Raw genomic sequence first — 26,114 nt, 5'->3', positions numbered from 1 at the left:
TTCGATCTGTCCCCGCTCCTTTTTCTATTTTAACTACCCAAGTCAATGTAGGAGAGATATTTCCTGTCCGGTGATGCTTCTAAAACTGTCTTACCCAATTGTTTCAATAATCATTTCAGAGCAGCTGGGGTTCTCTGGTCTTCTAGAAATGTGTGCACGGGGACGGTGTCACAAGATGATCATTTAATTTTCTCAGGGGTGTCTGGGGAGTGACGGGCACATGCTGTTACTTAAACAGAATATCATCTGAACAAGACAGGACTGAAAACCCAGGTGGAGTCTACGACGTGGGTTACAAGTCATGTCTGTCTTTCAGGAGTAAATTCAGCCATTTGGGTAAGTCACGTGTTCCCGCTGGGCAGTCTGAGCTGTCCCCAGTCCAAGGTGCCTCTCTCCTTGTTGGGCCTGTATGTATGTATTATGCAAGGTTACCTCGCTTGGTAGGACATTTCACGTGCATGTGCGCGCGCGCGCGCGCACACACACACACACCCTTTTTACCACGCAGCAGAGGTCCCAGCCAATGCCACAGACCACCAGAACCCCATCTATCTCTTTGTCCTGGGTGTCTGTCCTTCGCTCAGCCCCTTTGGCGTCTCTCGCCCTTCAACAAGAGCTGCATGACTCCCCTCTCCCCCAGTTTTCTCCTCGGAAGCGTCTCCTCCAACCCCTAAAGGGATTTCCCATTCTCTCTCCCCATGAGGGTTTGCTGCACCTTCCCCATACTGCCTCGCTCTGCCCATACACTCACCGACACCCCCTCCCCCGCTGCCCCCTAAGGGTCCACCTGTGCCACCCGCTGTGGCGGGTGCTTTTGCGACATCATGTTTCCGACACCCGTGTTTACGGTGTGCTCGTAATTCCCAGGCACTGGGCTAATCTTTACCCATTTGACCTCGTTTCCCAGACGGTCAGTGGCAGAGGCAGAATCTGAAACTTCATGGTTTGGCTCCTGCACCTCCAACGTGCACGTGAGCTTTCTTCACCCGAGACCGCCAACCACGTTGCACGCAGCGCTATGCTTAGAGTTCCTTAAAACTGTCAGGAGAAACCCTCGGCTGAATTTCCTTGCTGCTTGGTGCAAACTAAGAAAATGCACATGCCCCATGGGAGCGGGGTAGAGGGAAGAGGAAAGCCGAAGGCTTTTGGAGCTAGAACAACCAGAACGATTCAACAACTAGACCTAGTTGAATTTCCAGGTCCTCCAGCAAATCACTTCACATCTCTGGGTCTTAGTGTTCCTCCATGCACATTTAATCCAGTAACATCGATCTTAAAGTGTTGTTTTAAAATTTGTGTGTGGGGGGGGGGGCGCCTGGGTGACTCAGTTGGCTAAGCATCCGCCTCTGGATTTCGGCTCAGGTCATGATCTTTGGTTTGTGTGATCAAGCCCCGCATTGGGCTCTGAGCTGGCAGGACAGAGCCTGCTTGGAATTCTCTATCTCCCTTCCTCGCTGCCATTCATTCATTCCTTCTCTCTCTCTCAAAATAAATAAATATTTAAAAAAACCTTTGTGTCTGTACAACCTACAAGTGGAGCTCAGTAAGTGCTTATGACATCTGCAGTCTATTGCTGATTGGAATCCGAACAAGACCAATTTTAATTCTACCAAACTGCTGTTGTAGGGGCTATGTAAATAGCAACGGCAAAGAAAACATGTGAAAACTAATGATGTGGCCCACATTTGAGGCTGGGTCTGAACAGGCTGTTCAGACACAGAGAAGATTCTGAGCCAAATTAGGAGCTGGAACTCTGAACCTGGTCAGAGGTAGGCTCAGGGCCCCTTCATGTCACCCGTGAACAGCATCTGCTTGGGCATGTTTCTTAATTTCTCCGATTTATAAAATAGGCGGTGATCAGCCTCCAAAGGAGATCCTGAGTGTGAGGCCTAGAGCCTGGTCGGCAGCTCTGGATGTCCTGTGAGATGCACAGGAAGCCAGGCCCTGACTGCACCAGGTTCTGTGAGGAGGGTGGGGGAAGGACGCATCCCTGCCCATCCTCTTGGTGGCCTGGCCCTCCTGTCCCCCGTCCCCCGCCATTAGCTGTCACTGATACGACTCTCCAAGGAGGAGTCAGGTCTTTATGGAGGTCCTCCATGTTGGGCACTGCATGGGCATCCAAGACCGCTCGTCCTTTAGAAGACGGGAAAGTCCACAGGGGCCATGTCTGTTCTCCCTCCTTACACTCACGGTGCCCAGTGCACGCCCCACCCACAGTGGGTCCTCGGCAAACGTGTGTGTCATCGATGTGGAACGAGAAGTTTAGACTCTCCGGCCCTGTTGTTCCCAGCCCCTGCTGTGGGATCTGAGTCAACTGTGGGATATTTGAGAGACGAGGCTGGGCCAGGCCACCCTGGGAAGCTTCTTGGTGGAAGGCAGTTCAGTTGGAAACCAGGGAAGAAGCTTCATGAAGGAAGGGCATCGCTGATCCTGCCCACTGGGCGGTGGGCTTGAATGTACTTAGTGCGCGGGAAGTGTGCAAATTTGCTGAGAACAGATTTGAGCATCAGCCTCCCATCCTAAGGAATGGTTCGTTAGGTCCTCAGGGCAGAGTCCAAAGGCCTTCCCGTGGAGTGTGGGACTTCGCAGGGTTAGAGCCCTGCCCTGCCCCAGCTACTGTGGGTATCGATGCAGATACTACATGGAAAGGCCTCTCATAGCGTCTGGTTCTCATCCTTCGACCCCCTCAGAGCATCTCTAATATTCCATCTCGCGTGTGCCTGCACACCTTCGCACTGGCAGATTCCTTTTCTGGGAATATCTCTGCCCACCCCATCTCCTCCTACCCATCCTTCAATATTCAGTCCATAGGTCATCTCCCTTGGAAAGCCCTCCTGGCTTTCCTCTTCTTCCAGAACCTGGGTGGCTGAGAGCACACACAGTCACAGGACTCAGCCGAGTATATGGCAACCACCATATCACTGAGGAGACCAGGGCCACTGTCCTGTTCACTTCTACGTCTGTATTTCAGTAAATGTTTATTTCTGATTACACGTGATACGCTTTCAATTACAAAATGTGGAAAATGCAGATACAGAAGGAGAAAAAGAAATCACCTGAACCCTCCCACACTCAAAAAATTTGTCGTATTTTGGTTTTTATGCTCCTGCTTTTGACACACACACGTGCATGCACGCGTGCACACACCCCCCCCCCCCACTACCTACCCTTAGGTTTCTATGTTTTGTTTGCTTTTTATAAAAAAAGTGCGACTTTGTGATCGTTAGCTGCCCTATCTCCCACAGTCACTACCAGGGTCCCCACGCCCCCCTCACGTGAACACACAGGAGTAGAAACAAAGGGCCTGATTCCAGCCGCTACCCTCTGAGCCACACCGCTGCCTCTCAAAGTTTCCTTTAGAGAAACTGTGGAGCCCTCAATGGATACTGTTCAAACAGTTCTAAAATCTGCTTTTTAAATTTTGAACATTTTTCTTATGTCAACAAACAGCCAACAAATACAATATATTAAGGATTCACCAGTATTCACAGAAATATACCCTAGTTTTCTTAATGCCCTGAATCATTAGACAGTGGAATGTTTCCAATTTTTCAACATCATAAACAATACTCTGATGAACTTCGTTGTCAAATTTCTAACACATCTAACACATTCTTCTTTTTAGAAAAACAATTAGATTGTGGAATTGGTGGGTAAAAGATGGACATAGCTTAAAGTCCTTGGATAGATATTAAAAATTTGGTCAGAAGAAAACAGTGTTACTTTAAAAAAAAATTTTTTTTAACATTTATTTATTATTGAGAGACAGAGAGACACAGAGCGTGAGCAGGGGAGGGGTAGAGAGAGGGGGAGCCACAGAATCGGAAGCAGGCTCCAGGCTCTAAACTGTCAGCACAGAGCTCGACGCGGGGCTCGAACCCACGAACTGCGAGATCATGACCTGAGCCGAAGTCAGTCGCTCAACCAACTGAGCCACCCAGGCGCCCCGACACTGTATTACTTTTAAAGCTCACAAGTTGTATAAAAAGAGTGCCTATTTCCTTACACAATTGCCAACACTCAACATAATATCTTTTTACACTGAGGCAATTAAAAGTAGTGTCTGTGTCTGTGATAAATGGATATTGTCTGGTTGAAATCAATGGATGGATGCCTCCAAGGAGTTGAAACAGGAGTGAGTGGACTTTACTGGGGCTGCAAAGATTGCAATCCACAAGTCTTGGGGGAGAGAGAGCCCACAGAGAAGTTCAGAAATAGGATTAGCGAGAGTAGCCGTGAGGAACCCAGAAGAGGAACAGAGAGATACAGGCATTCAGAAGTGGGAGAATTGGGTGCCTGGGTGGCTCAGTCAGTTAAGTGTCGGACTTTGGTTCGGGTCACGATCTCACAGTTGGTGAGTTCGAGCCCCTCATCAGGCTCTGTGAGGACATTCGGAGCCTGGAGCCTGCTTGGGATTCTGCGTCTCCCTCTCTCTCTGCCCCTCCCCTGCTCATGCTCTGCCTCTCTCAAAAAGAAACGTTAAAAAATTAAAAAAAACAAAAACAAAAAACAGGATTGAACTCACCTTTGGCGGGGGAAAGTGAGACATGTTTCACTGAGGGGAGGAACACTCGCTGGGAGGCTGGGGGCATTTCTGTGTCCCTCCGGGATCCTCGAAGGCCAGTGTTTAGATGGCCCCAAGGCCTCACTTCTTTCTGCCCCCGCGGCCTTAGGGGCCTGCCTCCTTGGCCAGGCAGAGAGCCGGCTGCCGCTGTTGCCCTTCTAAACAGCATGTGACACCGATCAACAGCGGCTTTCCGGCCCTCCTCTTCTCCAAGCCTGATTTCATAATCTCTCCAACATGCCTGATCATCCTGCGCTGGTCCAAGAAGTGATGCATTCAAGGTCACTCCCTGCCTTGGGGGCAGCACATTGGCTCCTGCCCGGTATGTTCAAGATCAGCACGGATGAGTACCTGTGATCAGGGTCCAGCCGTGGCAGGGGCCTTCTGGTCACAGCCATCGGTTTAACGTGCTATTCTTCGCGTTTACAAAAATAAATTAGTCTCACTCTCTAAAGAAGTCGAAATTACATTGTGAAGTGTTTATGAGTTGTCAGAGTAACTACAGACAATATGAAACACATTGTGAGCTTTTTTTCCCTCTGTTTCACAAAGGACCCAGGGAAGGACTCATCTGTTTAGTAAGAAATATTTTGCTCATTAGCTGGTGACATCATTGCCCTCTGAAATTAGGAGATTTTTGTCAGCATATGGACGAAAAGAGGAGATTCCATTCTTCTCCCAGAGGTGCAGTAGAACATAGAAATAATCTCTCTGGCAGTTTCAAGATTAACTAGTTGCTGCCAGATTTGAAGAACGAAGAGGAAGAGGAGAAGAGAATTCTCTGATGCTTTTATTTGTAAAAAGGTATGTGAGGATTTGAGGTAATATTACCCTCCTCCGGGGGTGAAGGCTTGTCAGCACTTAATTCACTTATGAAACTATTTGAAGAACTAACTATAAAACCAAAGGAACAGCAAATGGATGCTACATTCCACAATAAATTCTATTCTTTTTCTTAAACGCATGAACTCTGCATGTCTTTGAATCCCCTCCAAATAAAGTTGCTAATTTCCCCAGAGGAGGAGGGAGAAAACAGAAGACTTCAGGAGTCCCACAGCCAAGCGTAGGGAGACCCGTCCCAATTCTTCAAGTTGCCACGGACCAGAGAAAATGGCTTTCCTTCTTCTCAAAGGGGCCGTCGGGGAGGAGAGAGGTAAGTGGAGGAAAGAGAACTGAATTCCCCCTTTACTCTGTAAACGTTTGGAAGATTTTTCTGCCTGGGACTGTGTCACCCTGCCCAGAGGCCAGACAACCCCACTGTCCACATAAGTTAGCTGAGCTCAGGTAAGACATGATGGGAAGGCGGTCAGCCACTTATGAGGTCCCTCTGTTAAGACTGGGGTTAAAAAAAAACAAGTGGGGTAGCGTTACCCAAAGCAAATCTATGGTGTCGGGCACACTGAAGACTGAAGCAAAACACCAAACCCACTCATTCTCAAGTGCATTCAGTTCTCACATAGCCTGTGCCATGGAAAAAGGATGATTCAGAACAGAACTGCCAAGTGGGGCAATTACATATGCGTTTGAGGCTCTGGTTTCGCGAGCTGATAGAAGTCTTCATCCCAAAAGCAGTAAGTCTCCTAAGGGATTGGGTGGTGTTTGCAAAGTCACATTACTTTTATGGCATCTGAGAGCGACTGATTCATGGATCAGGCATGATCTTCTTGGACAGGGCTGCCAAACAACCTTGCCTAGGCACATGATGATGAAAAATACAGAAAACTGATAGAACCTACATGGCAACAGGGGGAAGGTGTGGACACTGATGATCTTTCCTCCAACCAAAACTTTGGCCGCGGATCAATCAGCACAATCGTCTCTTGAAGCTGGAGGCAGATGGGCTAATTTCACCTCCTGGAGTCACGATCTATCACCTTAACATAATCATCCTTATGTTTGGAGAATAACTAATGAGCGAACTTATTTCAATGGAGTTGCTTCCACAAGCAAATTTACTTCCAAATTGAAGAAATCTAGGCTGCATCCCTGGAACAGAATCATGGAGAGCTAGAAAGGCGTTGTTTGTGGCCTCTCCTTGGCTATCAAGTCATGATGACTGCTGAAAACCAGACCACAGAATATCCTTCCCACAACAACTAGCAAAATGAGTAACAGCCTCCAAAAAATGAAATTACTGCAGACCAGCAAAAAATATTCCACCAAGAGCACCCAAGCAAGGAAACACACATAGTCTAACACACTAAGCCTTAAAATAAAACTTCATGATGAAGGGAAGAAACAAATTTCTGAAGACCCAGGAACAAGGCCCCACTTCTCTAAAAGCCAGACCAGTGGGAATCTTGAGAATTATCCCAAGGAACTTCAAAATCTCGAAGGAAGTAAACCGTGTGGCCTTCCTTTTTTTAATTTTTTGATCTAGGACCAATGGGAATTGCTTCAGGAGAATCATGTGTGAAAAGATGGAAAGTTCAGTAAGGCTGATGCGGAGTGAAATAAAGCCTCTTAGATATTCACCAGAACTGGAGACATAAATGAAAGGCAGACTGGTTTTTCTCCACACCAAGTAGGATGAAATGAGATGCAGCACAATGACCACAATCTTTGGAGAGAGAGAAGGCAGAGCCCAGGTATCCTAGCAAAGACCGCATTCCACCTCAGGTGGGTATCCCCACTTCTCTGGCCATGACATCAGGCTATAGCAACAATAAGCATGAATGGACCACAAAACAAAGCCCTCAACTGTAGCTGGGAAGAAGGGAAACAATCTATGCTCAGATAGCATGACAAACAGGTCAAAGAGTAATCTTCGTTATATCAGCACAAACAGAAAATCTGACCTGAGCTACCCAAGCGTGATCAAGGTCAAAAGAAATATATGACCACTCCTCAAACCAACTTATAGCAACGGGAAAAAAAGAGAGAGAAAAAGCATGGAAGAACTTAGAGATCTTATCTTTGGATCCTGTCTCCCTATCAGAAGAAAATACAACTCAAGGTGCAGGAAGAAATTTCTAACAGTTGCTTCACTCTGTGAAATAGTAAGAACATGAATTCAATTAAGACTTCAAAGACAAGAAATTGCAGTCATAAGGAAAGAGAGGACCGAAATAATCTATTATAGAACCAACGTATAAGTAAGAATGAACAAAGAACCATAATCTATACCCTACAAGTCAAAATACTGATCTAGAGAAAAGCTGATTATTTAAATCCATTTCCTCCCATGGTCCAAGTTTTAAGACTGACCCAGCTCTTCACCTATGCTCAAGCCTCGTTGCTACCTCTACCTGACATGTTTCTCTTTCTTCTCCTGGTGAATTCTTATCATTTTTTAAAAAAATTTTTTCACGTCTATTCATTTTTTTGAGAGACAGAGCACGAGTTGGCGAGGGGCAGAGAGAGAGAGAGGGAGACACAGAATCCGAAGCAGGCTTCTGGCTCTGAGCTGTCAGCACAGAGACCGATACGGGGCTCGAACTCACAAACCGTGAGATCATGACCTGAGCCGAAGTCAGACACTTAACCGACTGAGCCACCCAGGCGCCCCACTCTCACTCAGTTTCAAACACCTTCTCTGGGAAGGCTTCCCAAACTCTCCTCACTGGCGCTGAATGGATTTTGTGTGTATATTTAACACACGAGGTGGGAATATGCCAAATAAGCCCCCAGCCATGCTATCCACTGGTCTCTCTCTCCCTCTCATATACAAACATCTATGTATAGGGACTAGTATGTAGTAGGTACTCAATAGTGTTTGCACAACAAAGGAGTCAAATGATGCTCAAAACAGCATTCTTTCACCTGCGTTCTGGGTCAAAAGGGCAGGGAATAAACCTTTTAGGAACTAATTATGCAGTGTATATTAGCATCATACCAAGAGTAGAACAATCAATAAGGGACGACAGAGGGGCGCCTGGGTGGCTCAGTCGGTTAAGCGTCCGACTCCGGCTCAGGTCATGATCTCGTGGACGTGAGTTTGAGCCCCACATGGGGCTCTGTGCTGACAGCTCAGAGCCTGGAGCCTGTTTCAGATTCTGTGTCTCCCTCTCTCTCTGACCCTCCCCCGTTCATGCTCTGTCTCTCCCTGTCTCAAAAATAAATAAACGTTAAAAAAAAAATTAAAAAAAAAATAAGGGACGACAGAGGGTGTGGTAAGGTACAAAGAGGGAGAGGAACAAGAGACAAGGAAAAGAGAATAAAGGGATATTCCTACAGACATTATTCTGTAAATAATTAGAATTTGGTTGTATTAAAATATCGTTTTCCGGGGCACCTGGGTGGCTCAGTGGCTTAAGTGTCGGACTTCGGCTCAGGTCATGATCTCGTGGTTCGTGGGCTCAAGCCCGGCATCGGGCTCTGTGCTGACAGCTCGGAGCCTGGAGCCTGCTTCGGATTCTGCGTCTTCCTCTCTCTCTCTGCCCCTCCCCACTTGAGCTCTGTCTCTCTCTCAAAAATTGTCTCATTATCAGATGCTGAGTTTTGATAAAATGGGTAACTGGCAACTTCACATTCAAATGGACTTGAAACAAAGTGATGAGCAGCCTGTGACTTGAATGAATTAGCTTAGGCTAGAGGTGGCCCTCGGGCCAGATCCGACTCTTGAACCACAGCACGGGCCTGTATCTCTCCAGCCCATCCATTGTAGAAGATCGGACACTAGGGCAAATGATTCAAGGAGGGATTAACACGCAGTAAATCTCATTAAACAAGTGATGGAAATCCTCTCTTACCCCAACCTCCCTGAGGTTGCTTCCAAAAGCAAACTAAAAACTAGCATTCCCAATCTAATACGCCAATCCTGAACCCAGACGGCGTTACAAATATCTTTACTTAGATACAATCAGCTAGCCGGGGAAACGGGGTATGTCCTCTTTGGTATTCCTGTACTGGGTTGGACAAATAAAATGCCATTTTATAGGTCAAAAGCTAGACACTCCAGTTTCATCTGGCTCACCCTTCCAAAAGAAACGACAGACCAGGATGTATCCCAAAGCCGCCCTCAGTGTTAAAAACAGCGACCCTCGGACCACGTAGAACCCGGGTATTTTGCCGTTGTTTCTTTTTGCCCGCGTAGCCCTTGATATGCCAAGGAGGCTGCGCAGGTAGCGACCTCAACTCTCCGTAACTGGACAGACCGGTGAGGAATGCGCTGTGCCTGGTTAGTCTGCCAGGTGCAGAGAGCCGAGTCCCCAGTTACTTCTGGGCCCGCCACGAGAGCGTTTCCACTGCGACACAGGCATGACACAGGCGTGACACAGGCGCGGAAGCCCACGCCCACACGCTCGCTGAGGCCTCCTTCCCGGCTTTGTTCAGAGGATGATCTTCAGGGACTCACGGCATGGCGTGGCCCTAGGTAACTGCAGGACGATTCACCGCTTATTCTTCCCAAACAGCGACCCTACAGCACACGAACCCTGAAATCCTACCGGACCCACCCCTAAACCCGCTTACGGCGATACCACCTTCTGAAGCAGAAAGTAAACCTGGTTCTGTGTTTGGTGAAAGCGTAACTAAGTGAACGCGCCTTAGCTGCCTGGCGTTTGTTCTGACAACGCCAGCCCCTCGGCTAGCCTGAGAATGACACGTTCAAAGAGTACTTTCAGGGGAACTCAAAGTATTTCAAGAGGAACAGGGAACCGAAAGGTAGAAGATCTCAGCATAAACAGAAGCTGGCATTCACTGGGTGTTTACTTTGGGCCGTGAAATTCTTGCAACGCCTGTAGGGCATAGATGCACTCGTCCAGGTTTCCAAACGAGAAACCAGGGCACAGATCGGTGAATCAACTTCCCCGCCGATGCGGAGCTAACAGGTGGTGGAGCTGGATCTGAACCCAACGCCCGCGTCCAGCTTAACGGGGTCCCGCCCCTAAGCACGCTGGGCCAGCGCCTGGCTTTCCTGGCAGGGGGAGCCTCCTCTCTGGCTTTGTTCAAAGAGGATGATCTTCAGGGACTCCTAGCAAATACACGCCTCAAACCTTGGCCCCTTTCCCAGGGAGAAGGCTGGGGATGGGAGGGCGGTGCGGAACAAATGACAAGGAATCACCTAAGCAGTGGTTCTTGGTCAAGCTTATATGCAGTTAGAACAAAATTCCTCTTGAGGCGCCTGGGTGGCTCAGTGGGTTAAGCGTCTGACTTCGGCTCAGGCCGTGATCTCGAGGTGCATGGGTTCAAACCCTGCATCGGGCTCTGTGCTGACAACTCGGAGCCTGGAGCCTGCTTCAGATCCTGTATCTCCCCCTCTCTCCCCTCCCCATTCACACTCTCTCTCTCCCCCAAAAATAAACATTAAAAAACAAAACAACAAACAAACAAACACAAACCACAACTTCTCTTTCTTGAGAGACTTCACTAGGCGTGCTGCTCCAATGGGCTGAGTTTTATCTCCTGGACCCAAGCTGCAGGTCTAAAGAATCATTACTTTTACCCTTCTAAAGAGAATTTTAATATGTCCCTATTTTACCATCATTTCAGTTTCAAACTCACTTTTAGTGAAATTAAGAGTAGTATTTCTTCCTGTGCATTCCCACCCAGCCAAGTAAAAAAGAAATTTATAGAAAGTATCCATAAAGGTCTGAATAATCATCTGGAGGCTTTAAGTATGCATTAAAAGACCAGAATCAATAAGTTATTTTTAACACGGTTCCATTTAGAAAGATTTAGAAAAGTGGCCATTATTCTGGCACAATGGAACACAGCACGGTATAAAGAATTGTGGGTATCTGTCCCAGGGATGCACCCTATAAATGCCCTCTGGCCCATTATTGGTGGGCAATGTTGCTCTTTTTCCTGATCATATTACAAGTCAAGTGAGTAAAACTCTTCTGTGGAAGAAATAAAGAGCTGAAGCACACATCCAACCAACCCGTGTTCAAGCCCAGCTAATAGCAACACGCAGAACCATTTTCTAGCCCCAAATCCAAACTTATGTTGCCAATTAGCATTCTGTTAAGCTGAAACCCATATATGAAGAGTTAGGGGGAAAAAATGTCTCTAGGAAAAGAGATACAAAGAAAAAAAATAGGAACACCACTAACAGCAGCCAGTTTGTTCAGAAATGTAAGCTATGTTTATGCTTGGAATCTTCCCTTTCTTAAATTTCCTTGTAAAACACAAGATAGGAGGGAAAAGATAGTATAAGGAAGTCAACCATTTTCATGGAAAAACCTTTACCTTACCTATAATGTCAACTCTAATTCTGTGGTATATGTGAATCTTCACGTTAGTCTATTCATCCAATAAATATTCACTCAGAGTCAGCAAAATATGAAAATCATATGTTCTTATAATTGCTAGGAGTATTTAAAGGTGGGAGAAAATTTTGTAAATTCGACATGTGTTGTCATAGAAAAGAAAGTCTTCCTTAGGGTTCAGATTTCCCCAAGTGAGGAAGCTAATGATATTGATTTATATTTTCTTCTAATACCTTTGAAATATAAAAATAAAACTTCTGATACATTTTAACTTCTACACATTGCCTAGAAGTTCACCCTAGTAAGAGAAACATATTCAAAATAAACAGATTAAGATAGTCAACTGGGTGGCTCCGCTGGTTAAAGCATCTGCCTCTTGGTTTTGGCTCAGGTCATCTCACGGTTCGTGGGTTTGAGCCCCTTTGCAGGGCTCTGTGCTGACAGCATGGAGCCTGCTTGAGGTTCTTTCTCTCTCTCCCTGCCCCTTCTCCACCCTCTCTCTCTTTCTCTGTCTCTCAAAACAAATAAATACACTTAAAAAAAAAAAAAAAAAGACATCCAGGTTAAAAAAAAAAAAAAAAAAAAAACAATTAAAAAAAAAAATCTGGTTCAACCCATACTATCAGACTCTAAAAAGGAGCATCGATATGGGACGTCCCCTGAACGAGGAGGACAGGTCAGTCTGTTCCTGAAGGGGACATGTGCATGGGCTCTGTTTTCCCACCACATTCTGTGTTAAGTGATTGAATTGTTAACCTTTTCTTCGGCCCTAATGTAAATCAAGCCATTCAGCACAGGAACCATTAAACAAGTCACTTTGTAGAATGCTGTCTCCTGGCTTTCGGCACATTATCTTTTAGAAAGCTCCAGTTTAGACTAAGGCTGTGGCCATGCCTCCTTTCAAAATATCAGACCCAAATCCTCTGGCTTGATGTTAGGCAGGTGAAATGACTCTGAAAAACCTAAGTAAAGCCTGTCTGGCAGTGAGGGACAAGTTTAGTTTGTAATTTTTAGGAAGCCCCCAAAAGATTTAATGGTCTTGCATTATATGTGAACCGAAACATCTCATACTATGGGGATATTTTAGTTGCGACCTTAAAAGGCCTCAATCACTTAAAATAGTATTTGGTAAAATGTGGAAGAAGTAACCGCCTGACATTGTCTCCGCTGCCCAAACTCTGGAGCTCGGTTCAACCACACGGCTCTCCCGTGCCTCAAGCCAGGTGAGCCACAAAATCTATCCAAAGCCAGAATGAAAGGCTATAAAGAGACGCACACATGGATGGAAGGTGTTATTATACCTCAGCTGTAACATTACACCACTCTTTGCACAAATACTACCCAACTCAATTTCCCCCAGTGTAGATCAATTCTAAACCGATGGCTTGCTTTACCAAATAACTCACTTCACCCAACGTTTCACTACACTTGCTTCACCCTAGTCAAGAAGCTCCAGATACAGAAAGATAATTCCAGGCTTTTTCTGGAACACATGTTGTATCAAGAGAAACCAACAAAAGGGACGAAAATAAATGTCTGCAATGGACTCTAGGAGCTCTCGTGCCTCACTGTCCCCGTTGCTGCTTTAGTTTTTCCTCAACATCATGTATTTTTTAAAATAACTTCAATAGCATCATAATTAAACAATTTACAATCTGACGTTTCTTGGAAAGACGTTTTACCGCAAATGTTTTCGTCAATATGTAAGAACCAAATAGAGATCACCAACGCTTACCTACCGATTTGTAGAAACACAAAAATTGTGATTTACTAAAACTTGGGCCTTGAGTAAAAAGCTATAAACCCCAGGAGGATGAAGAGCATGATTTCCTTGAACGTCGTCTTAACCGGAAGGTAAATTGAACCTCAAGGCATAAGGCTGAAGGCTTAAAATGAGAACTCTTAACAACCTTCCCCTCGCAAAAGAAAATAAAATTTGTCAAAATAAAATAAATTAAAATAAATGTCCAGATATGTAACAGGGAGTCAAGTGAAGTACTCAACCAGCAACTTTTTTTTTTTTTTTTTAAACTCTAACACTCACAACAGAAGTTTGTTATTAATGAAAAACAGCAGAGAACGCATTCTCCTCTGGCAAAGAGAAAGCTATTTTTCACTTCCCCTGGTAACTATCTTTAGTACTTTACATTCTTGGAAACCAGGAATGTGAATATGGATTTATTGTGGAGCAACACTCAATTATCTCATGTCAGTTACGGGGGTGGGGAAGCCTATGAAATCAATGCAAATGAAATCCTAAAGCACGGCAGGCATCAATATAGGCATTGAGGTCTGGTGACAAAGGGCTTATGATCCCTGAAACTTTCATGGCCTGGACATTCCCGACTATGGCCAGTGGGCTATTTACATCTCAGTATGGAAAAGAATCAATGGAAAACTGAAAAGCCTTCGCCCTTGCACAAAAGATAATCAAAGCGCCTAAACCACCGCGGCTCGAGTAGGACACAGTGGGGATTATCTGAAATTAATTATTCTGCTATCAGGCGAACGTAGCATAATTGAGAAGGACTATTTTGGAAGGGGTTTCTTGCTGAGTCTCCATAAAAACACAGGACGTGGGGTAAGAGGGGTGAGCGTCACCTACATTAAGATTGCAATCAAGTTCAAGCAAACTTTAAACAAGTGGTGGTCAGCGGTAGGAACGAACAGGGGGACTGAAAATGGGTGTGGGTTGTTTGCACAAAGCTAGCTAGCAAAATATACGGGGTAAATAACAGCACTTCAGAAAACTCCATGGCTGAATGGCCTGTCTCCACCTACCTCTGAGCAAAAAGTCACTCTAGAGCTTCCGGAAGACCGTACTAGAAACGGAGGGTACACATGGTATTTCTGGCCCTCCATCTAAACAGAACAGGCTGGATTTATTTTTTGAGTCATCTACGAAGAAGCAGTTTGCTAAGATGCGAATAATGTGAGTGCGTACATGACGTCTCAGGTCTGTGTGAGCACATGCGGGGGGTGATTTTTACCTCTACGCCGCGGGGTAGACTCCGTTAGGGCAGGGCCCCGTCTCTCCCGCTTCTCTACCTTTGTAACCTGAATATCTAACCCTAAGCCTGGTATACAGCAAGCGCTTGGCAAGATGTCTCCTAAACGAACAAAGAAACGCTCAAGACAACGAATGTCCATCTTGTAAGACGAACCCATTTTATTCCGACAATTTATACTAAGATGTTGGTTCTGATGTACCCGCTGAAGGGGATCCAAACAAAACAATGCCTAATAATGCTTTCCTAGCCGCTCGTTCAGGACCACTATAGTACTTGGTTTATATTAACTTTTTCCTAAACCAGACGAGCCTCCCTCCTTGCGGTCCAAGTGTGGGAGGTTTTCTATAGTCCTGCTTTTCCGACTGGATCATCTTATAACCTTCCCCCCTTGACTCAGATGCTGTTAATCAGGGCAGTACGCAGGGAGCCTGATACTAAAGGACCCACTATGGACAACTGGGTCTTTGTGTTCTCCCCAAATTGGGTTTGAATCACATCAGTCCTGAGTTACTGTATTTATTCTTCATGATTCTTTGGGTTCATGATTTACATTTGTATCATGCTAGTCTTTAGGACTAGGGGATCGGAGACCCAAAAAGGCACCCTGAAATCCACAAACACAGTTCTTTTGATCACTTCAAAGTCCCAGGACACAATGCTGGCCAGCATACGATACGTTTATTACTACAAACGGTAACTTCTCAGTCTCTTTCACACAAAAGCAAACCAAGCAGGACTTTCAAATTAATAATCCTCTGGGGGCTTTTTTTGTGTTTTGTTTTTTTTTTTTGGTTTGTTTTTTTAGCTGAAATGGAAATCTGGTGCTTGACTCAGGAAATCGGAGACAAGAAGGTAGCAGGAGGCTTATATTTACCTCTGATAAGCCATCATTTGCTGCTTAGATGCAAAGAAGCCGTAAAGACGGAGTCTGTGGTTATAGGACGGGAAACATGCTCTTAAGGCAGCCAGGAAAGATGAACGCTTAAATGCAACTTTGTTCACTAGTATTTCTCAAACACAAACACACCATATGAACTGGACACTGAGTCAGACACTCGCTGGAGACACAAAGATAACATAGCGTGTCTTTCAAGGAGCTCACGATTCCCAAGGAGGTTAGAATGTGTCCAGTGAATTCTGATACTCCAGAATAATGGTCAGGCTTCAGGTACGAAGCTAGTTTAACAAAAGCACAGAGTGGGAAGCAATAAAATATACTTAAGGAGACTAAAGGAGGTTTCAGAGACACTGAAGTTGGACTTTATTTTGAAGGACGCACAGATTTTTACCTGGGAAAATCTCAAGGAAGGTATTTTAGATAGAGGCAATTGCACGAGTTAAAGCGGAGTGTGTGAGGGGCGCGTGGGTGGCTCACTCGGTTGAGCATCTGACTTCGGCTCAGGTCATGATCTCGCAGTCGGTGAGTTCGAGCCCCGCGTCAGGCTCTGTGCTGACAGCTCGGAGCCTGGAGCCTGCTTTGGATTCTGTGTCTCCCTCTCTCTCTGCCCCTCTCCAACTTGTGCGCTCTCTCTCTCTCTCTCTCTCAAAAATAAAAAGCATTAAAAAAAATTTTTTTTAAATACCACGAATAATAAAAGTCATCCAAATAAAAGAAGTAAAACTGTCTCCATTCACAAATGACATGATCTCATATGGAGAAACTCTCAAGATTCCATCACACAAAAACTGTTAAAGATAATGAATAAATTCTGTGGGGCACCTGAGTGGCTAAGTTGGTTAAGTGTCCAACTCTTGGTTTCGGCTCATATCATGATCTCACAGATCTGACTGCGCAGAGCCTGCTTGGGATTCTCTATCTCCCTCTCTCTCTGTCCCTCCCCTGCTTGCTTTCTCTCTCTCTAAAAAATAGGTGAATAAACTTTAATAAACAAACAAACTAATTCCACAAAGTTGCAGGCCACAAAATCAACATGTGAAAATCAGTTTTGTTTTTATACGCTAGCAATGAACAAAGTGAAAAAGAAAATAAGGAAACAATTTTACTTACGATTGCATCAAAAAAGATAAAATGCTTAAAAATAAACTTAAGAAGGCAAGACAAATACACTGAAAATTATAAAACATTGCTGAAAGAAATGAAAGAAGACAAATAAATGCAAAGATATCCTGTGTACATGGGTTGGAAAAACTTCATGTTAAGATGACAATACCATCCAGATCAAGCTACAGACCCAACGCAATCCCCGTCAAAATCTCATGGCATCAAAAATAAATAAATAAATAAATAAATAAATAAATAAATAAATAAATAAAACAAAAATGAATCTCATAGCATCTGTTGCAGAAATAGAAAAACCCATCCTAAAATTCACAATAAATCTCAAGGGAGCTGAGCAGCCAAAACAATCTGAAAAAGAAGAACCAAGCTGGAGACCTTGCACTTCGTGATTCCAAAACTCACTACAAAGCGACACTAATCAAAACAGTAGGATACCTACAAAGGACAGACATGTAAACCAACGGAATAAAATCAGAGAGCCCAGAAATAAACCCCAGCATACGGTCGATTAATTTTTAAAAAGGACGCCAAGACCATTTAATGAGGAAAGAACAGTCTTTTCAACAAATGGTTCTGGGAAAACTGGGTTATCTATTTACAAAAGAATGAAGTTGGACCCATATGTTACATCATATATAAACATTAACTTTAAATGGGCCGAAGACCTAAACTTAAGAGCTGAAACTATAAAACTCTTAAAAGAAAATGGGAGAGGATGTGTGGGTGGCTCGCTCGATTAAGCATCCTACTCTTGGTTTCAGCTCAAGTCACGATCCCAGGGTCGTGGGATCGAGCTCCGCATCGGGCTTCATGCTGGGTGTGGACACTGTCAAGACAGTGAAAAAGGCAACCCCAAAATGAAAGAAACTATTTACACATCGTGCTTCTGATGAGAGATTAATAGCCAGAATATGCAAAGAACGCCTGTAATTCAACAGCCAACAATAAAACAACCCAATTCAAGAATGAGCAAAGAACTTGAATGGACATTTCTTTCAGGAATATATGTATACCTTCTCATTACCATTTTATACCCTTTAGGATAGCTATTAACAAAAAAGGGGGAAATTATAAGTGTTGGTGAGAAGTACAGAACTGGAACTTTCACACACTGCTGTCAGAAATATATAATGATTCAACCACTGTGGAAAACAGTAGAGTGGTTCCTTACAAAAGTAAACATATAATTAACATGTGATCTAGAAATTTTACTCCAAGAGACACACTGAAAAGAAGTGAAAGCAAGGACTCAGATATCTGTATACCAATGTTCATAGCACCATTTTTTACAACAGCCAAAAGGCAGAACACCCAAGTGTCAATCAGCAGATAAATGGATAAACAAAATGTGGTCTATCTATATGGTGGCATATTATTCATCCTCAGAAAAGGAATGAACTTCTGGCATGGGCCGCAAGGTGGATGAACCTTGAAAACATTATGCTACATGCAATAAACCCGACACAGAAGGACAAAGACTGCGATCCCATGTACATAAAGGACCCAGAATAGTCAAATTTCATAGGGATAAAAAGTAGAGTGGTGGTTTCCCAAAATGAGGGAAAGGGAGTTACTGTTTAATGACTATGGAATTTCTGTTTTGGATGATGAAAAAGTTCTGGAAGTAGATTTTGGTGATGATTGCACAGCATTCGTGCTTAATGCCACTTAACTGAATATTAATCGAACTGAAAGTGCTTAGAAGATTAAATGTTAAGTTACACAGAATTTACAACCAAAAAACAGAGCATGACTAGCACTGTTTGGACTGCAGGTACGTCTATCAAGCAAAGAAAACGGAGTAATGTGTCAGAAGAGACACTTATCTTCAGATCTGGGTGGGACCTGGTAGATGCAGAAAGAAGTCCAAAGGCAGAAACTGCCTAAGATCTACTGTCTGGTAGAAGTGGTCGAGATGCTCAAAGAGACAGCAAACTTACGTTGCAGTTTGACGAGCCATCGAACGTCGGGTAGGAACCGTCTGGCCAGTCGGCAGGGTCCAAGGCCGCTGACTGCCGGTGCTGGGCCTCATACTCTTTGAGCTACAACAAGAGAAAATGAAAGATTGAAATGAAAATAATGGCCAGCACTGTCTACCAAGCAGCAGAGAGAATGTTCTGGGCACCTTCTTCACGCCACTACTGGGGTCTCAGTGCCGGCCAAAGACGAGGTTCTCGAAACTGAGAGGGAAACGGGTGGCCTGCCCTGTGATTTTTCATCTACACCAACCTGACGGGCACAACGGACTCTTTGTATCCTGTGTTCTAAAAAGAACCTTGATTTTCACTCCAAGGTCCTCCAGCATCAACACTGATCTTTCTCAGTTCAATCATAAGTTCAAAAACAGAAATTGTCTGTAGGATGGCCTCTGAATTACTTCTCTTTGTAGAAGACACAATGGGGTAGACTATGGACATTTTGATAAGACACAGGTGGAAGCCGGAAATGGACTTTCTAAAATCACTTGCTTTCCTTGTTCTAGACTGCTTCAAGTTACCAGTTACATGTTATCACCTAACAAACATTATGGGCTTTATTGAAGAACCTTGTGGATGAGAGGAAAATAACCAACTATCTAGAATATGTTCAGAGACTAATCTAAAGTTTGGGTTTAGACACTAGGTTTCTACTTTCTGAAATAGAAAGACAAGTGAGATATTATAAGAAATTGGCAAATTTTAAGGCAACAGAATTCGACGAAAGGTCTTTTAGAATGGCAAATGTGAGAAGTTCCAAGTGTGTTTTCATAAAACATGTAGAAATTTAACTCTGCAACAAAATACACTGAAGTTGCCATTGTATTAAAATTCTATTATAAAGTAGTTTTTAGATACAAATTTAAGACACTGATTAAATCAGTTCCATAAATCAAGACACCAGAAAACCAGAAATGAATGATCTGACCTAATAGCCCAGGAGATGGTAACATGACTGTCTTCAACCTACAGGAGCTACACAGATGTAGCAAAGTCATCATGTTGACAATATCCCTCGAGGGAAAAGCAACTTTCTGAAGTATCACTCCTACCAGGAAATTCTTTTCTGTGCATACTTGTGATGGGAGACAGACTGGGGAAGGCAGATCATAGTGATTAATTGGCTGCAGAACCAATCGGGAACCCCTGGGCCAATTACGCAACTCCTCCGTGCCTCAGTTTGAAATTGAGGATGACAGAAAACTATCTCACGAAACAACTACCACAATCACTTAATACAACAAAACTCTTAGCACACCGAAAGCATGCAAAAGACTCAGTATGAGCATAGTATTATCACCACCCTTGTGGTTTCAGACCAAAGAGAACTCAAAGTTCACATCAACTCCAAGAGTTGGAGCTTTTGCTCTTTGCTAATATCAATTTAATACATTTTAGTACATTTAATATCATTTTAGTACATTAGGGGCATTATTTTTACTCTAATCTTTATAGTACATTTATGTAGGAGAATGCTCTTTCCTGGGGCTCCTGGGTGGCTGAGTCGGTTAAGTGTCCAACTTCGGCTGAGGTCATGATCTCACCGTTTGTGGTTCAAGCCCCACATCGGGCTCTGTGTTAACAGCTCAGAGCCTGGAGCCTGCTTCGGATGCTGTGTCTCCCTCTCTCTCTGCCCCTCCCCCACATTACAAAAAATTAAAAAATAAAATTCTATGTTTTAGAGTTATAAAACAGGATCTCTAAAAAGAATTTTAAGTGCATTTTACAAGGGGAAAACCTAACCTGATTTTATATACATATATATATATATATATATATATATATATATATATATATAAATATATATATAACTACTCTTGTATATTCCACTTTGCTCCCAAAGAAGCTCTGACTTAAATAGAACTTCATGGAAGAAAGACAATTGATTTCATTTGAGAACTTAGATCTTTTAAAGCAAATGTATAGTTTTAAAACAATGACAGAAGTATGTGTGTGCACGTGTATGTGTGTGTGTGTGCACGTGTATGTGTGTGTGTGTGTGCACGTGCGTGTGTGTCTGTCTCAGGAGGAAATACTCCTTTCACATCCTATTTTCTTTAGTCCCATAGTTTGCTCATACTTGAAGTCTAGGACATGATTCCTAGAGGGATGGCCATCTTTAGTAGGTTAATGCTTACTCTATTTTTAAAACCTTTGAGGAGATACCAAAATGTCCCATTTCTACAAAAGAACATTTATATTATATCTAATCTAAATCCCCTCCAGCTGCAATTTAACTTCATTTCCTTTTATTCTGTCCTCAGTAGAGATTAAAACAAAATAAAACAAAACACTCTTCAGTACATCCTGAAGAGATGTTGTTTAATCATCCTTCATATACTTGGAGACAGTGATTAAGTTCTTTTCTGCTTCTTCTCGGAGATAAATCTTTACCATTTTTCACCCATGGGATCTATTTTAAAAACCCCATAATCATTTTGTTGTTTTCCTATGGATTCTCTCCATAAGCCTCTGTAGTTGTCCAAATCTCTGTGACTGATCACAGTTGCTGCTGCAAGGAAATAATTTAATAATATATATAGGTTCCCAGTTTATAAGTGTGAGCTCTGGTATACCAGATGCCCAGTCTCTGTTGACAAAACTGTTCATCACTTCCCCAGTTACTGTGGATTTGGGCTCACATCTACACCCTATAATTCTCTCTGGAGAACTCTCCGTGGTCGACAGGATTCATTTCCCAGAGGTATCTAGAAGGCTGCCTCCTCCTTCCCAATCAGCTTTAAGCCTCTCTTTCTCTGGCAGGACAACTTTACAAGGCAATTCACCTTCCAGGGCTCCCTACTCCCTAGGGGATGGTTCTGAAGCTAGATTTCTCCTAAAATCGCATCTCTGTCCAGATTTTTCCTCTGGCTCTTCTGCTACCTTCCCTCACTTAGCGGCAGTCAAGTCAGCAACAAACATTGAGCCCCCCCCCCCAACTTTTTTTTTTTTTAAATAAACCCCAAAGACTTTATTTAGGACTTTCACACAGATATGACCTTATGGAACCAGCCACATGTTTTCCAGATGGATAAATATGTAATATTTAGTAATTGGATCAAGTTACATGAGTAGTCTTTTGTATTGATAATTATATTTTAGGAAATATGATTATTAAATCATGGTTACAGGTCTCCCTCAATTTCCTATAGATAGTGCTTCCAGGTAAAATGTCAAAGGACGTATTTTTCTATGACATAGCTCCACCATGCTAAACATTATTGTTCCAAAGCAAGAGAGTTCTCTTCTAGCCAAAACTTTAGAACTGAGTTTATTCCCTACCCACCCATCCTCACACACCACAAAAAGTACCCGATAAATGAATAGCCTGTGGATTCCAAGTATCTCAGAACTATCCCAAGATGTGAACACTCTGAACTTACTTACCAAGAGTTACGTATGCTTTTAAAATTAGCACCTGGGGGGCACCTGGGTGGCTCAGTTGGTTAAGTGTCCAACTTCGGCCCAGGTCATGATCTCACAGTTTACGGGTTTGAGCCCTGCATTGGGCTCTGTGCTGACGGCTCAGAGCCTGGAGCCTGCTTCCGATTCTGTGTCTCCCTCTCTCTCTGTCCCTCCCCCGCTCACACTCTGTCTCTCTCCCCTTCAAAAAAATATTTTTTTTTAAAAAAATTAGCACCTGGAAGTTGTACTATATAGAATATGCTAATTACCTAGACCCCTCCCAATTTTTTTTTTTTTTACTAATAAGCTTGACTTCTCTAAAGCATATGTAGTAAATATCCACCACAAAACTATTAGAAAATGTTTGAAGTGCCATTAGATTTGATGGAACTATTCAGTTAACAAAATATAAAAACCCTAAGTTAAGCCACTGTCTGTTTAAATTACACATTCAAAAAAATACAGAGTTGTTTCATAAAGGTCATTCTCTTCAAATGCTGCTTTGTGGCTTACAGTGGTGTTTCACATATTAATTCCTTGTAGCCTTTTTCGTTTTATCTCAGTTGGTATCGACAACTGGGATTTTCAGGTGTGTGAATCATGGCTGTGTATAAAACATCTATCAATGAGATCAAATTCATATAAACAAAGCATAACAGACCAACCTGTCTTTGACATTACACAAAATGCTCCCAGTACAAGGATGTACCAGGGGATACTCCCAGCTCCAAACAGCTCACAGGCAAATTTCTCTCCTGATCCTGGGTTGTCCCCTCAGGGGTAACATTTAGACGTTCTACCCACGGGTCTTAAGGCGTCTGATTGACAGTGAGAGAAACCTACACCCGATGTCCTGAAGGACCATTCTCATCGAGAGGTTCAAGTCAAAGGGTTTTCTTTTAATACCACGACCAAGTAAATTTAGCTCCTTGACCTGGTCATTAAAGAGGCAGATCCTTTCCACAGACTATTATCTGCTCTAAATAACGTGTTGCTTCAAGTGTGCTGTCTCTGGCCAATGCAGCAGCCCATCCAGGCGCTAGTAGCTGAAGACATATGCTGCCCTATCGAGGGCAGGCCAAAGGGCTTCCCTGCTACTTCATCGTCTGGCAAAGGACACCCATCTTAGTGTGCAGAATCTCGTAAAGTTTGGAGAATGTCATCGGTTTTGTTCTTCACCAAAACCTGTGCTTCTGGATCGCCTTACAGAAAATATTTTTGACCTCTTGACGGAGCTCTGCCCCGAGATTCGGCAAGGCTGCCCACCTGGGAACAGACGGACGGCACGGCTAAATCCTCTACCCGAATCCACACACCGCCGTGTCACCTTCGTGTGGCGTTAACTTCTGATTTCCTTTCCCATAAACAGTGGCTAGCTGGTAAAATGATCGGCTCGGACAGAGCTTCGAATTAACTTTTCTCTCCAACTTTGAAAATATTCCTTTGCTGCTTTTCAAACTAGAGACATGTGCCACCTAGTCTACGGGCCTCCCACCCTGAACGCACCCGATCTCGCCTGATCTCGGAAGCCAAGCAGGGTCAGGCCTGATTATTACTTGCATGGGAGAAATGTGCTACCTAAAACTGACCATGTTAAGGCCCCTTTTTAGAAAGTTTTTATTTATTTTGAGAGAGAGAGAGAGAGAGAGAGAGCACGCGTGTGCGCACACATGAGCGGGGGAGGAGCAGAGAGAGAATCCCAAGCAGGCTCCACTGTCCACGTGGAACCTGACGTGGGACTCGAACCCCCGAACCGGAGATCATGACCTGAGCCGGAATCAAGAATCAGAACCTCAACCCACTGAGCCACCCAGGCGGCCCAAGGCCACTTTTAATATTTTCTTCTGCTCCAGGAAAACTGGATTAGGTACATCCCATGCAACTCCCTTTCCAAACATAAGTGCGGCCAGACGACTGTAGACATCGTCTGCATTCTGATCTTCATTTTTATGATTAAAAGGGCAAGGCAAGCGGCATTTCTCCCCAGAAGTAAACATCCCGCCTGTCGCGGTAAAACTAAATGCAGGTTCGTGTTTCTCACATGTATCCTCTAGGCATCCAGTTGGATATTTCCCCAAATGCCATGCCATGTTCAAGGAACGGAACTGGAAAGAATATACACGGAGGACTCGTGTCTCCGCTGGCAGCTGGGCCAGGTGGCCAGAGGGGTGGTGGAGGACGGAGACCAGGCTGAGTGTGAAAGGGGGTCTGCAGCAAGGACAAGGGGTTGGCACCTGTCATCTGTTCCATCGCTGGCCCAGCACTACTTTGGTCCATCAGGGGCACTGCAGGCCGAGGTCACCTCCAGTTTTTCGAGTCGACGGAGCAGGAGAAGTCAGCAGATGGGCGTCTGAAGGTGGCCTTGGCCTTCAGGCCTCCTGCTACACCCAGTCCCACCTCCCATTCCTTTCAAGTGCTTTCTTTCCCCCCCATAATTGTCTCAGCAATAAATTAAACCTTTTTTTTTTCTTTTAAACTGTTGAGGTTTAGAGTCAGGTACACTAAACTAAATTGAGGGTTCCTGTCACAGTTTCAAGGTTTCAGGTCTGTAAGATTCTACTTCATGGTCTAGTCTTAACACATTAAATGGTTCCTTGGTGACTTAAAAGTTTTCGTTTGTTTCTAAACCTGCCGAACTTATCACTGTCTACACAGCACCAAACCAGCTGATCGAAGTGGAAACCCAAGAGTCCATCAGTCAGTTGGTTTGGCAACAACCAAGTAGGAAATCTCTTAATAACTGTGACCTCAGTAACAAATGCTACCCCTGTCCCCTAAGGGTTAATTAGGTTCTTTTAGTGCTCTATTTAACTCTGAGCAAAAAGTGTGTGCCACACTAAACTGTAATTAATATCTACTTAGAAATAAAAGGAAGCAAAAGTTTTAAGTAGACCTAAAGCTTAACTTTTAGGTTATTCAAAGTTTCATTTGTGATAGTCTCTTACGGAACCGATGTTTGCAATGGTTGTCCTATATTAAATTGTACTCGGCTTTTTATTTACTAATTTTTGGTCCTTATTACGTTCTTATCAATCTTTTGATGAGGCTTGTGAATGTTGCCATGGCATTCAGAGAGTCATTTTCCTCGTTAAAGTGGTCCACAGCTCAAAACTATTTGCCATTCACTTATTCATGTAGTCGCTGAAGATGGAAATCAAAACTTACAGCATGGAATGCTTGTATTAAGTAAAGAGAGTGGAATCAGAATTTTATCCGACAACATAGGTACCTGATGACCGCCACCAAAGTATCATCAAAACGCTATTTTCATCTATTCCTGTACCCTCTGAGGCACCGGTTTTAGTCCCCTACAGCTGCGATAACAAACGGCCATAGAGCAGGTGGCTTAAAAACAACAGAAATTCCTCATCATTCTGGAGGCTAGAAAGTCCTAGATCAAGGGGATGGCAGATTTAATTTGTGGTAAGGACCTGCTTCCTGGTTCACAGATAGCAATGTTCTCACCATGGGTCTTCACATGGGGGAAGGGGTGTGGGAACTCTCTGGGGCCTCTTTTATTTATTTATTTTTTTTTTTTTTTAATTTTTTTTTCAACGTTTTTTTATTTATTATTTTTGGGACAGAGAGAGACAGAGCATGAACGGGGGAGGGGCAGAGAGAGAGGGAGACACAGAATCGGAAACAGGCTCCAGGCTCTGAGCCATCAGCCCAGAGCCCGACGCGGGGCTCGAACTCCCGGACCGCGAGATCGTGACCTGGCTGAAGTCGGACGCTTAACCGACTGCGCCACCCAGGCGCCCCTCTGGGGCCTCTTTTATAAGCTCACTCAGTCTATTCATGAGGACTCCACCCTTAGAACCTAAGTACCCCCAAAGGCTTTACCTCCAAATAACACGGCATCGGGCATGGGAATTTAATATATGGATCCGGGGGTTGCGGTGGGGAGGGCGGACGTAAACATTCAGGCTTCAGCAGTCCCCAAACATTGTTCCATGTCAGGGGGGCCAAGGACTCACAAATGTAAAC

At 44.0% G+C, this 26,114-nt stretch overlaps 1 protein-coding gene and 1 pseudogene across 14 annotated transcripts in view; both read right to left on the bottom strand.

Annotated features, from left to right (window-relative positions):
• The window catches only part of SASH1 (SAM and SH3 domain containing 1), a 335,608-nt gene that overhangs the window by 54,173 nt on the left and 255,321 nt on the right, over positions 1-26,114 (bottom strand). For 13 of the 14 annotated variants that reach the window (XM_045499954.1, XM_045499960.1, XM_045499956.1 and 10 more), the window contains one exon: positions 18,687-18,788. In XM_045499954.1, the coding sequence (XP_045355910.1) occupies positions 18,687-18,788 (102 nt within the window). Of the gene's footprint in view, positions 1-4,525; positions 6,298-18,686; positions 18,789-26,114 lie in introns of those variants that run through there. The other variant, XM_045499965.1, reaches the window with a different exon arrangement.
• LOC123609140 lies at positions 22,296-25,707 on the bottom strand (annotated as a pseudogene).

Source organism: Leopardus geoffroyi, chromosome B2 (assembly GCF_018350155.1).
Source record: "Leopardus geoffroyi isolate Oge1 chromosome B2, O.geoffroyi_Oge1_pat1.0, whole genome shotgun sequence".
Taxonomy (NCBI): Eukaryota; Metazoa; Chordata; class Mammalia; order Carnivora; family Felidae; genus Leopardus; species Leopardus geoffroyi.
The sequence above is the reverse complement of the archived record's forward strand: the minus strand, read 5'-3'. Positions and strand labels throughout refer to the sequence as shown.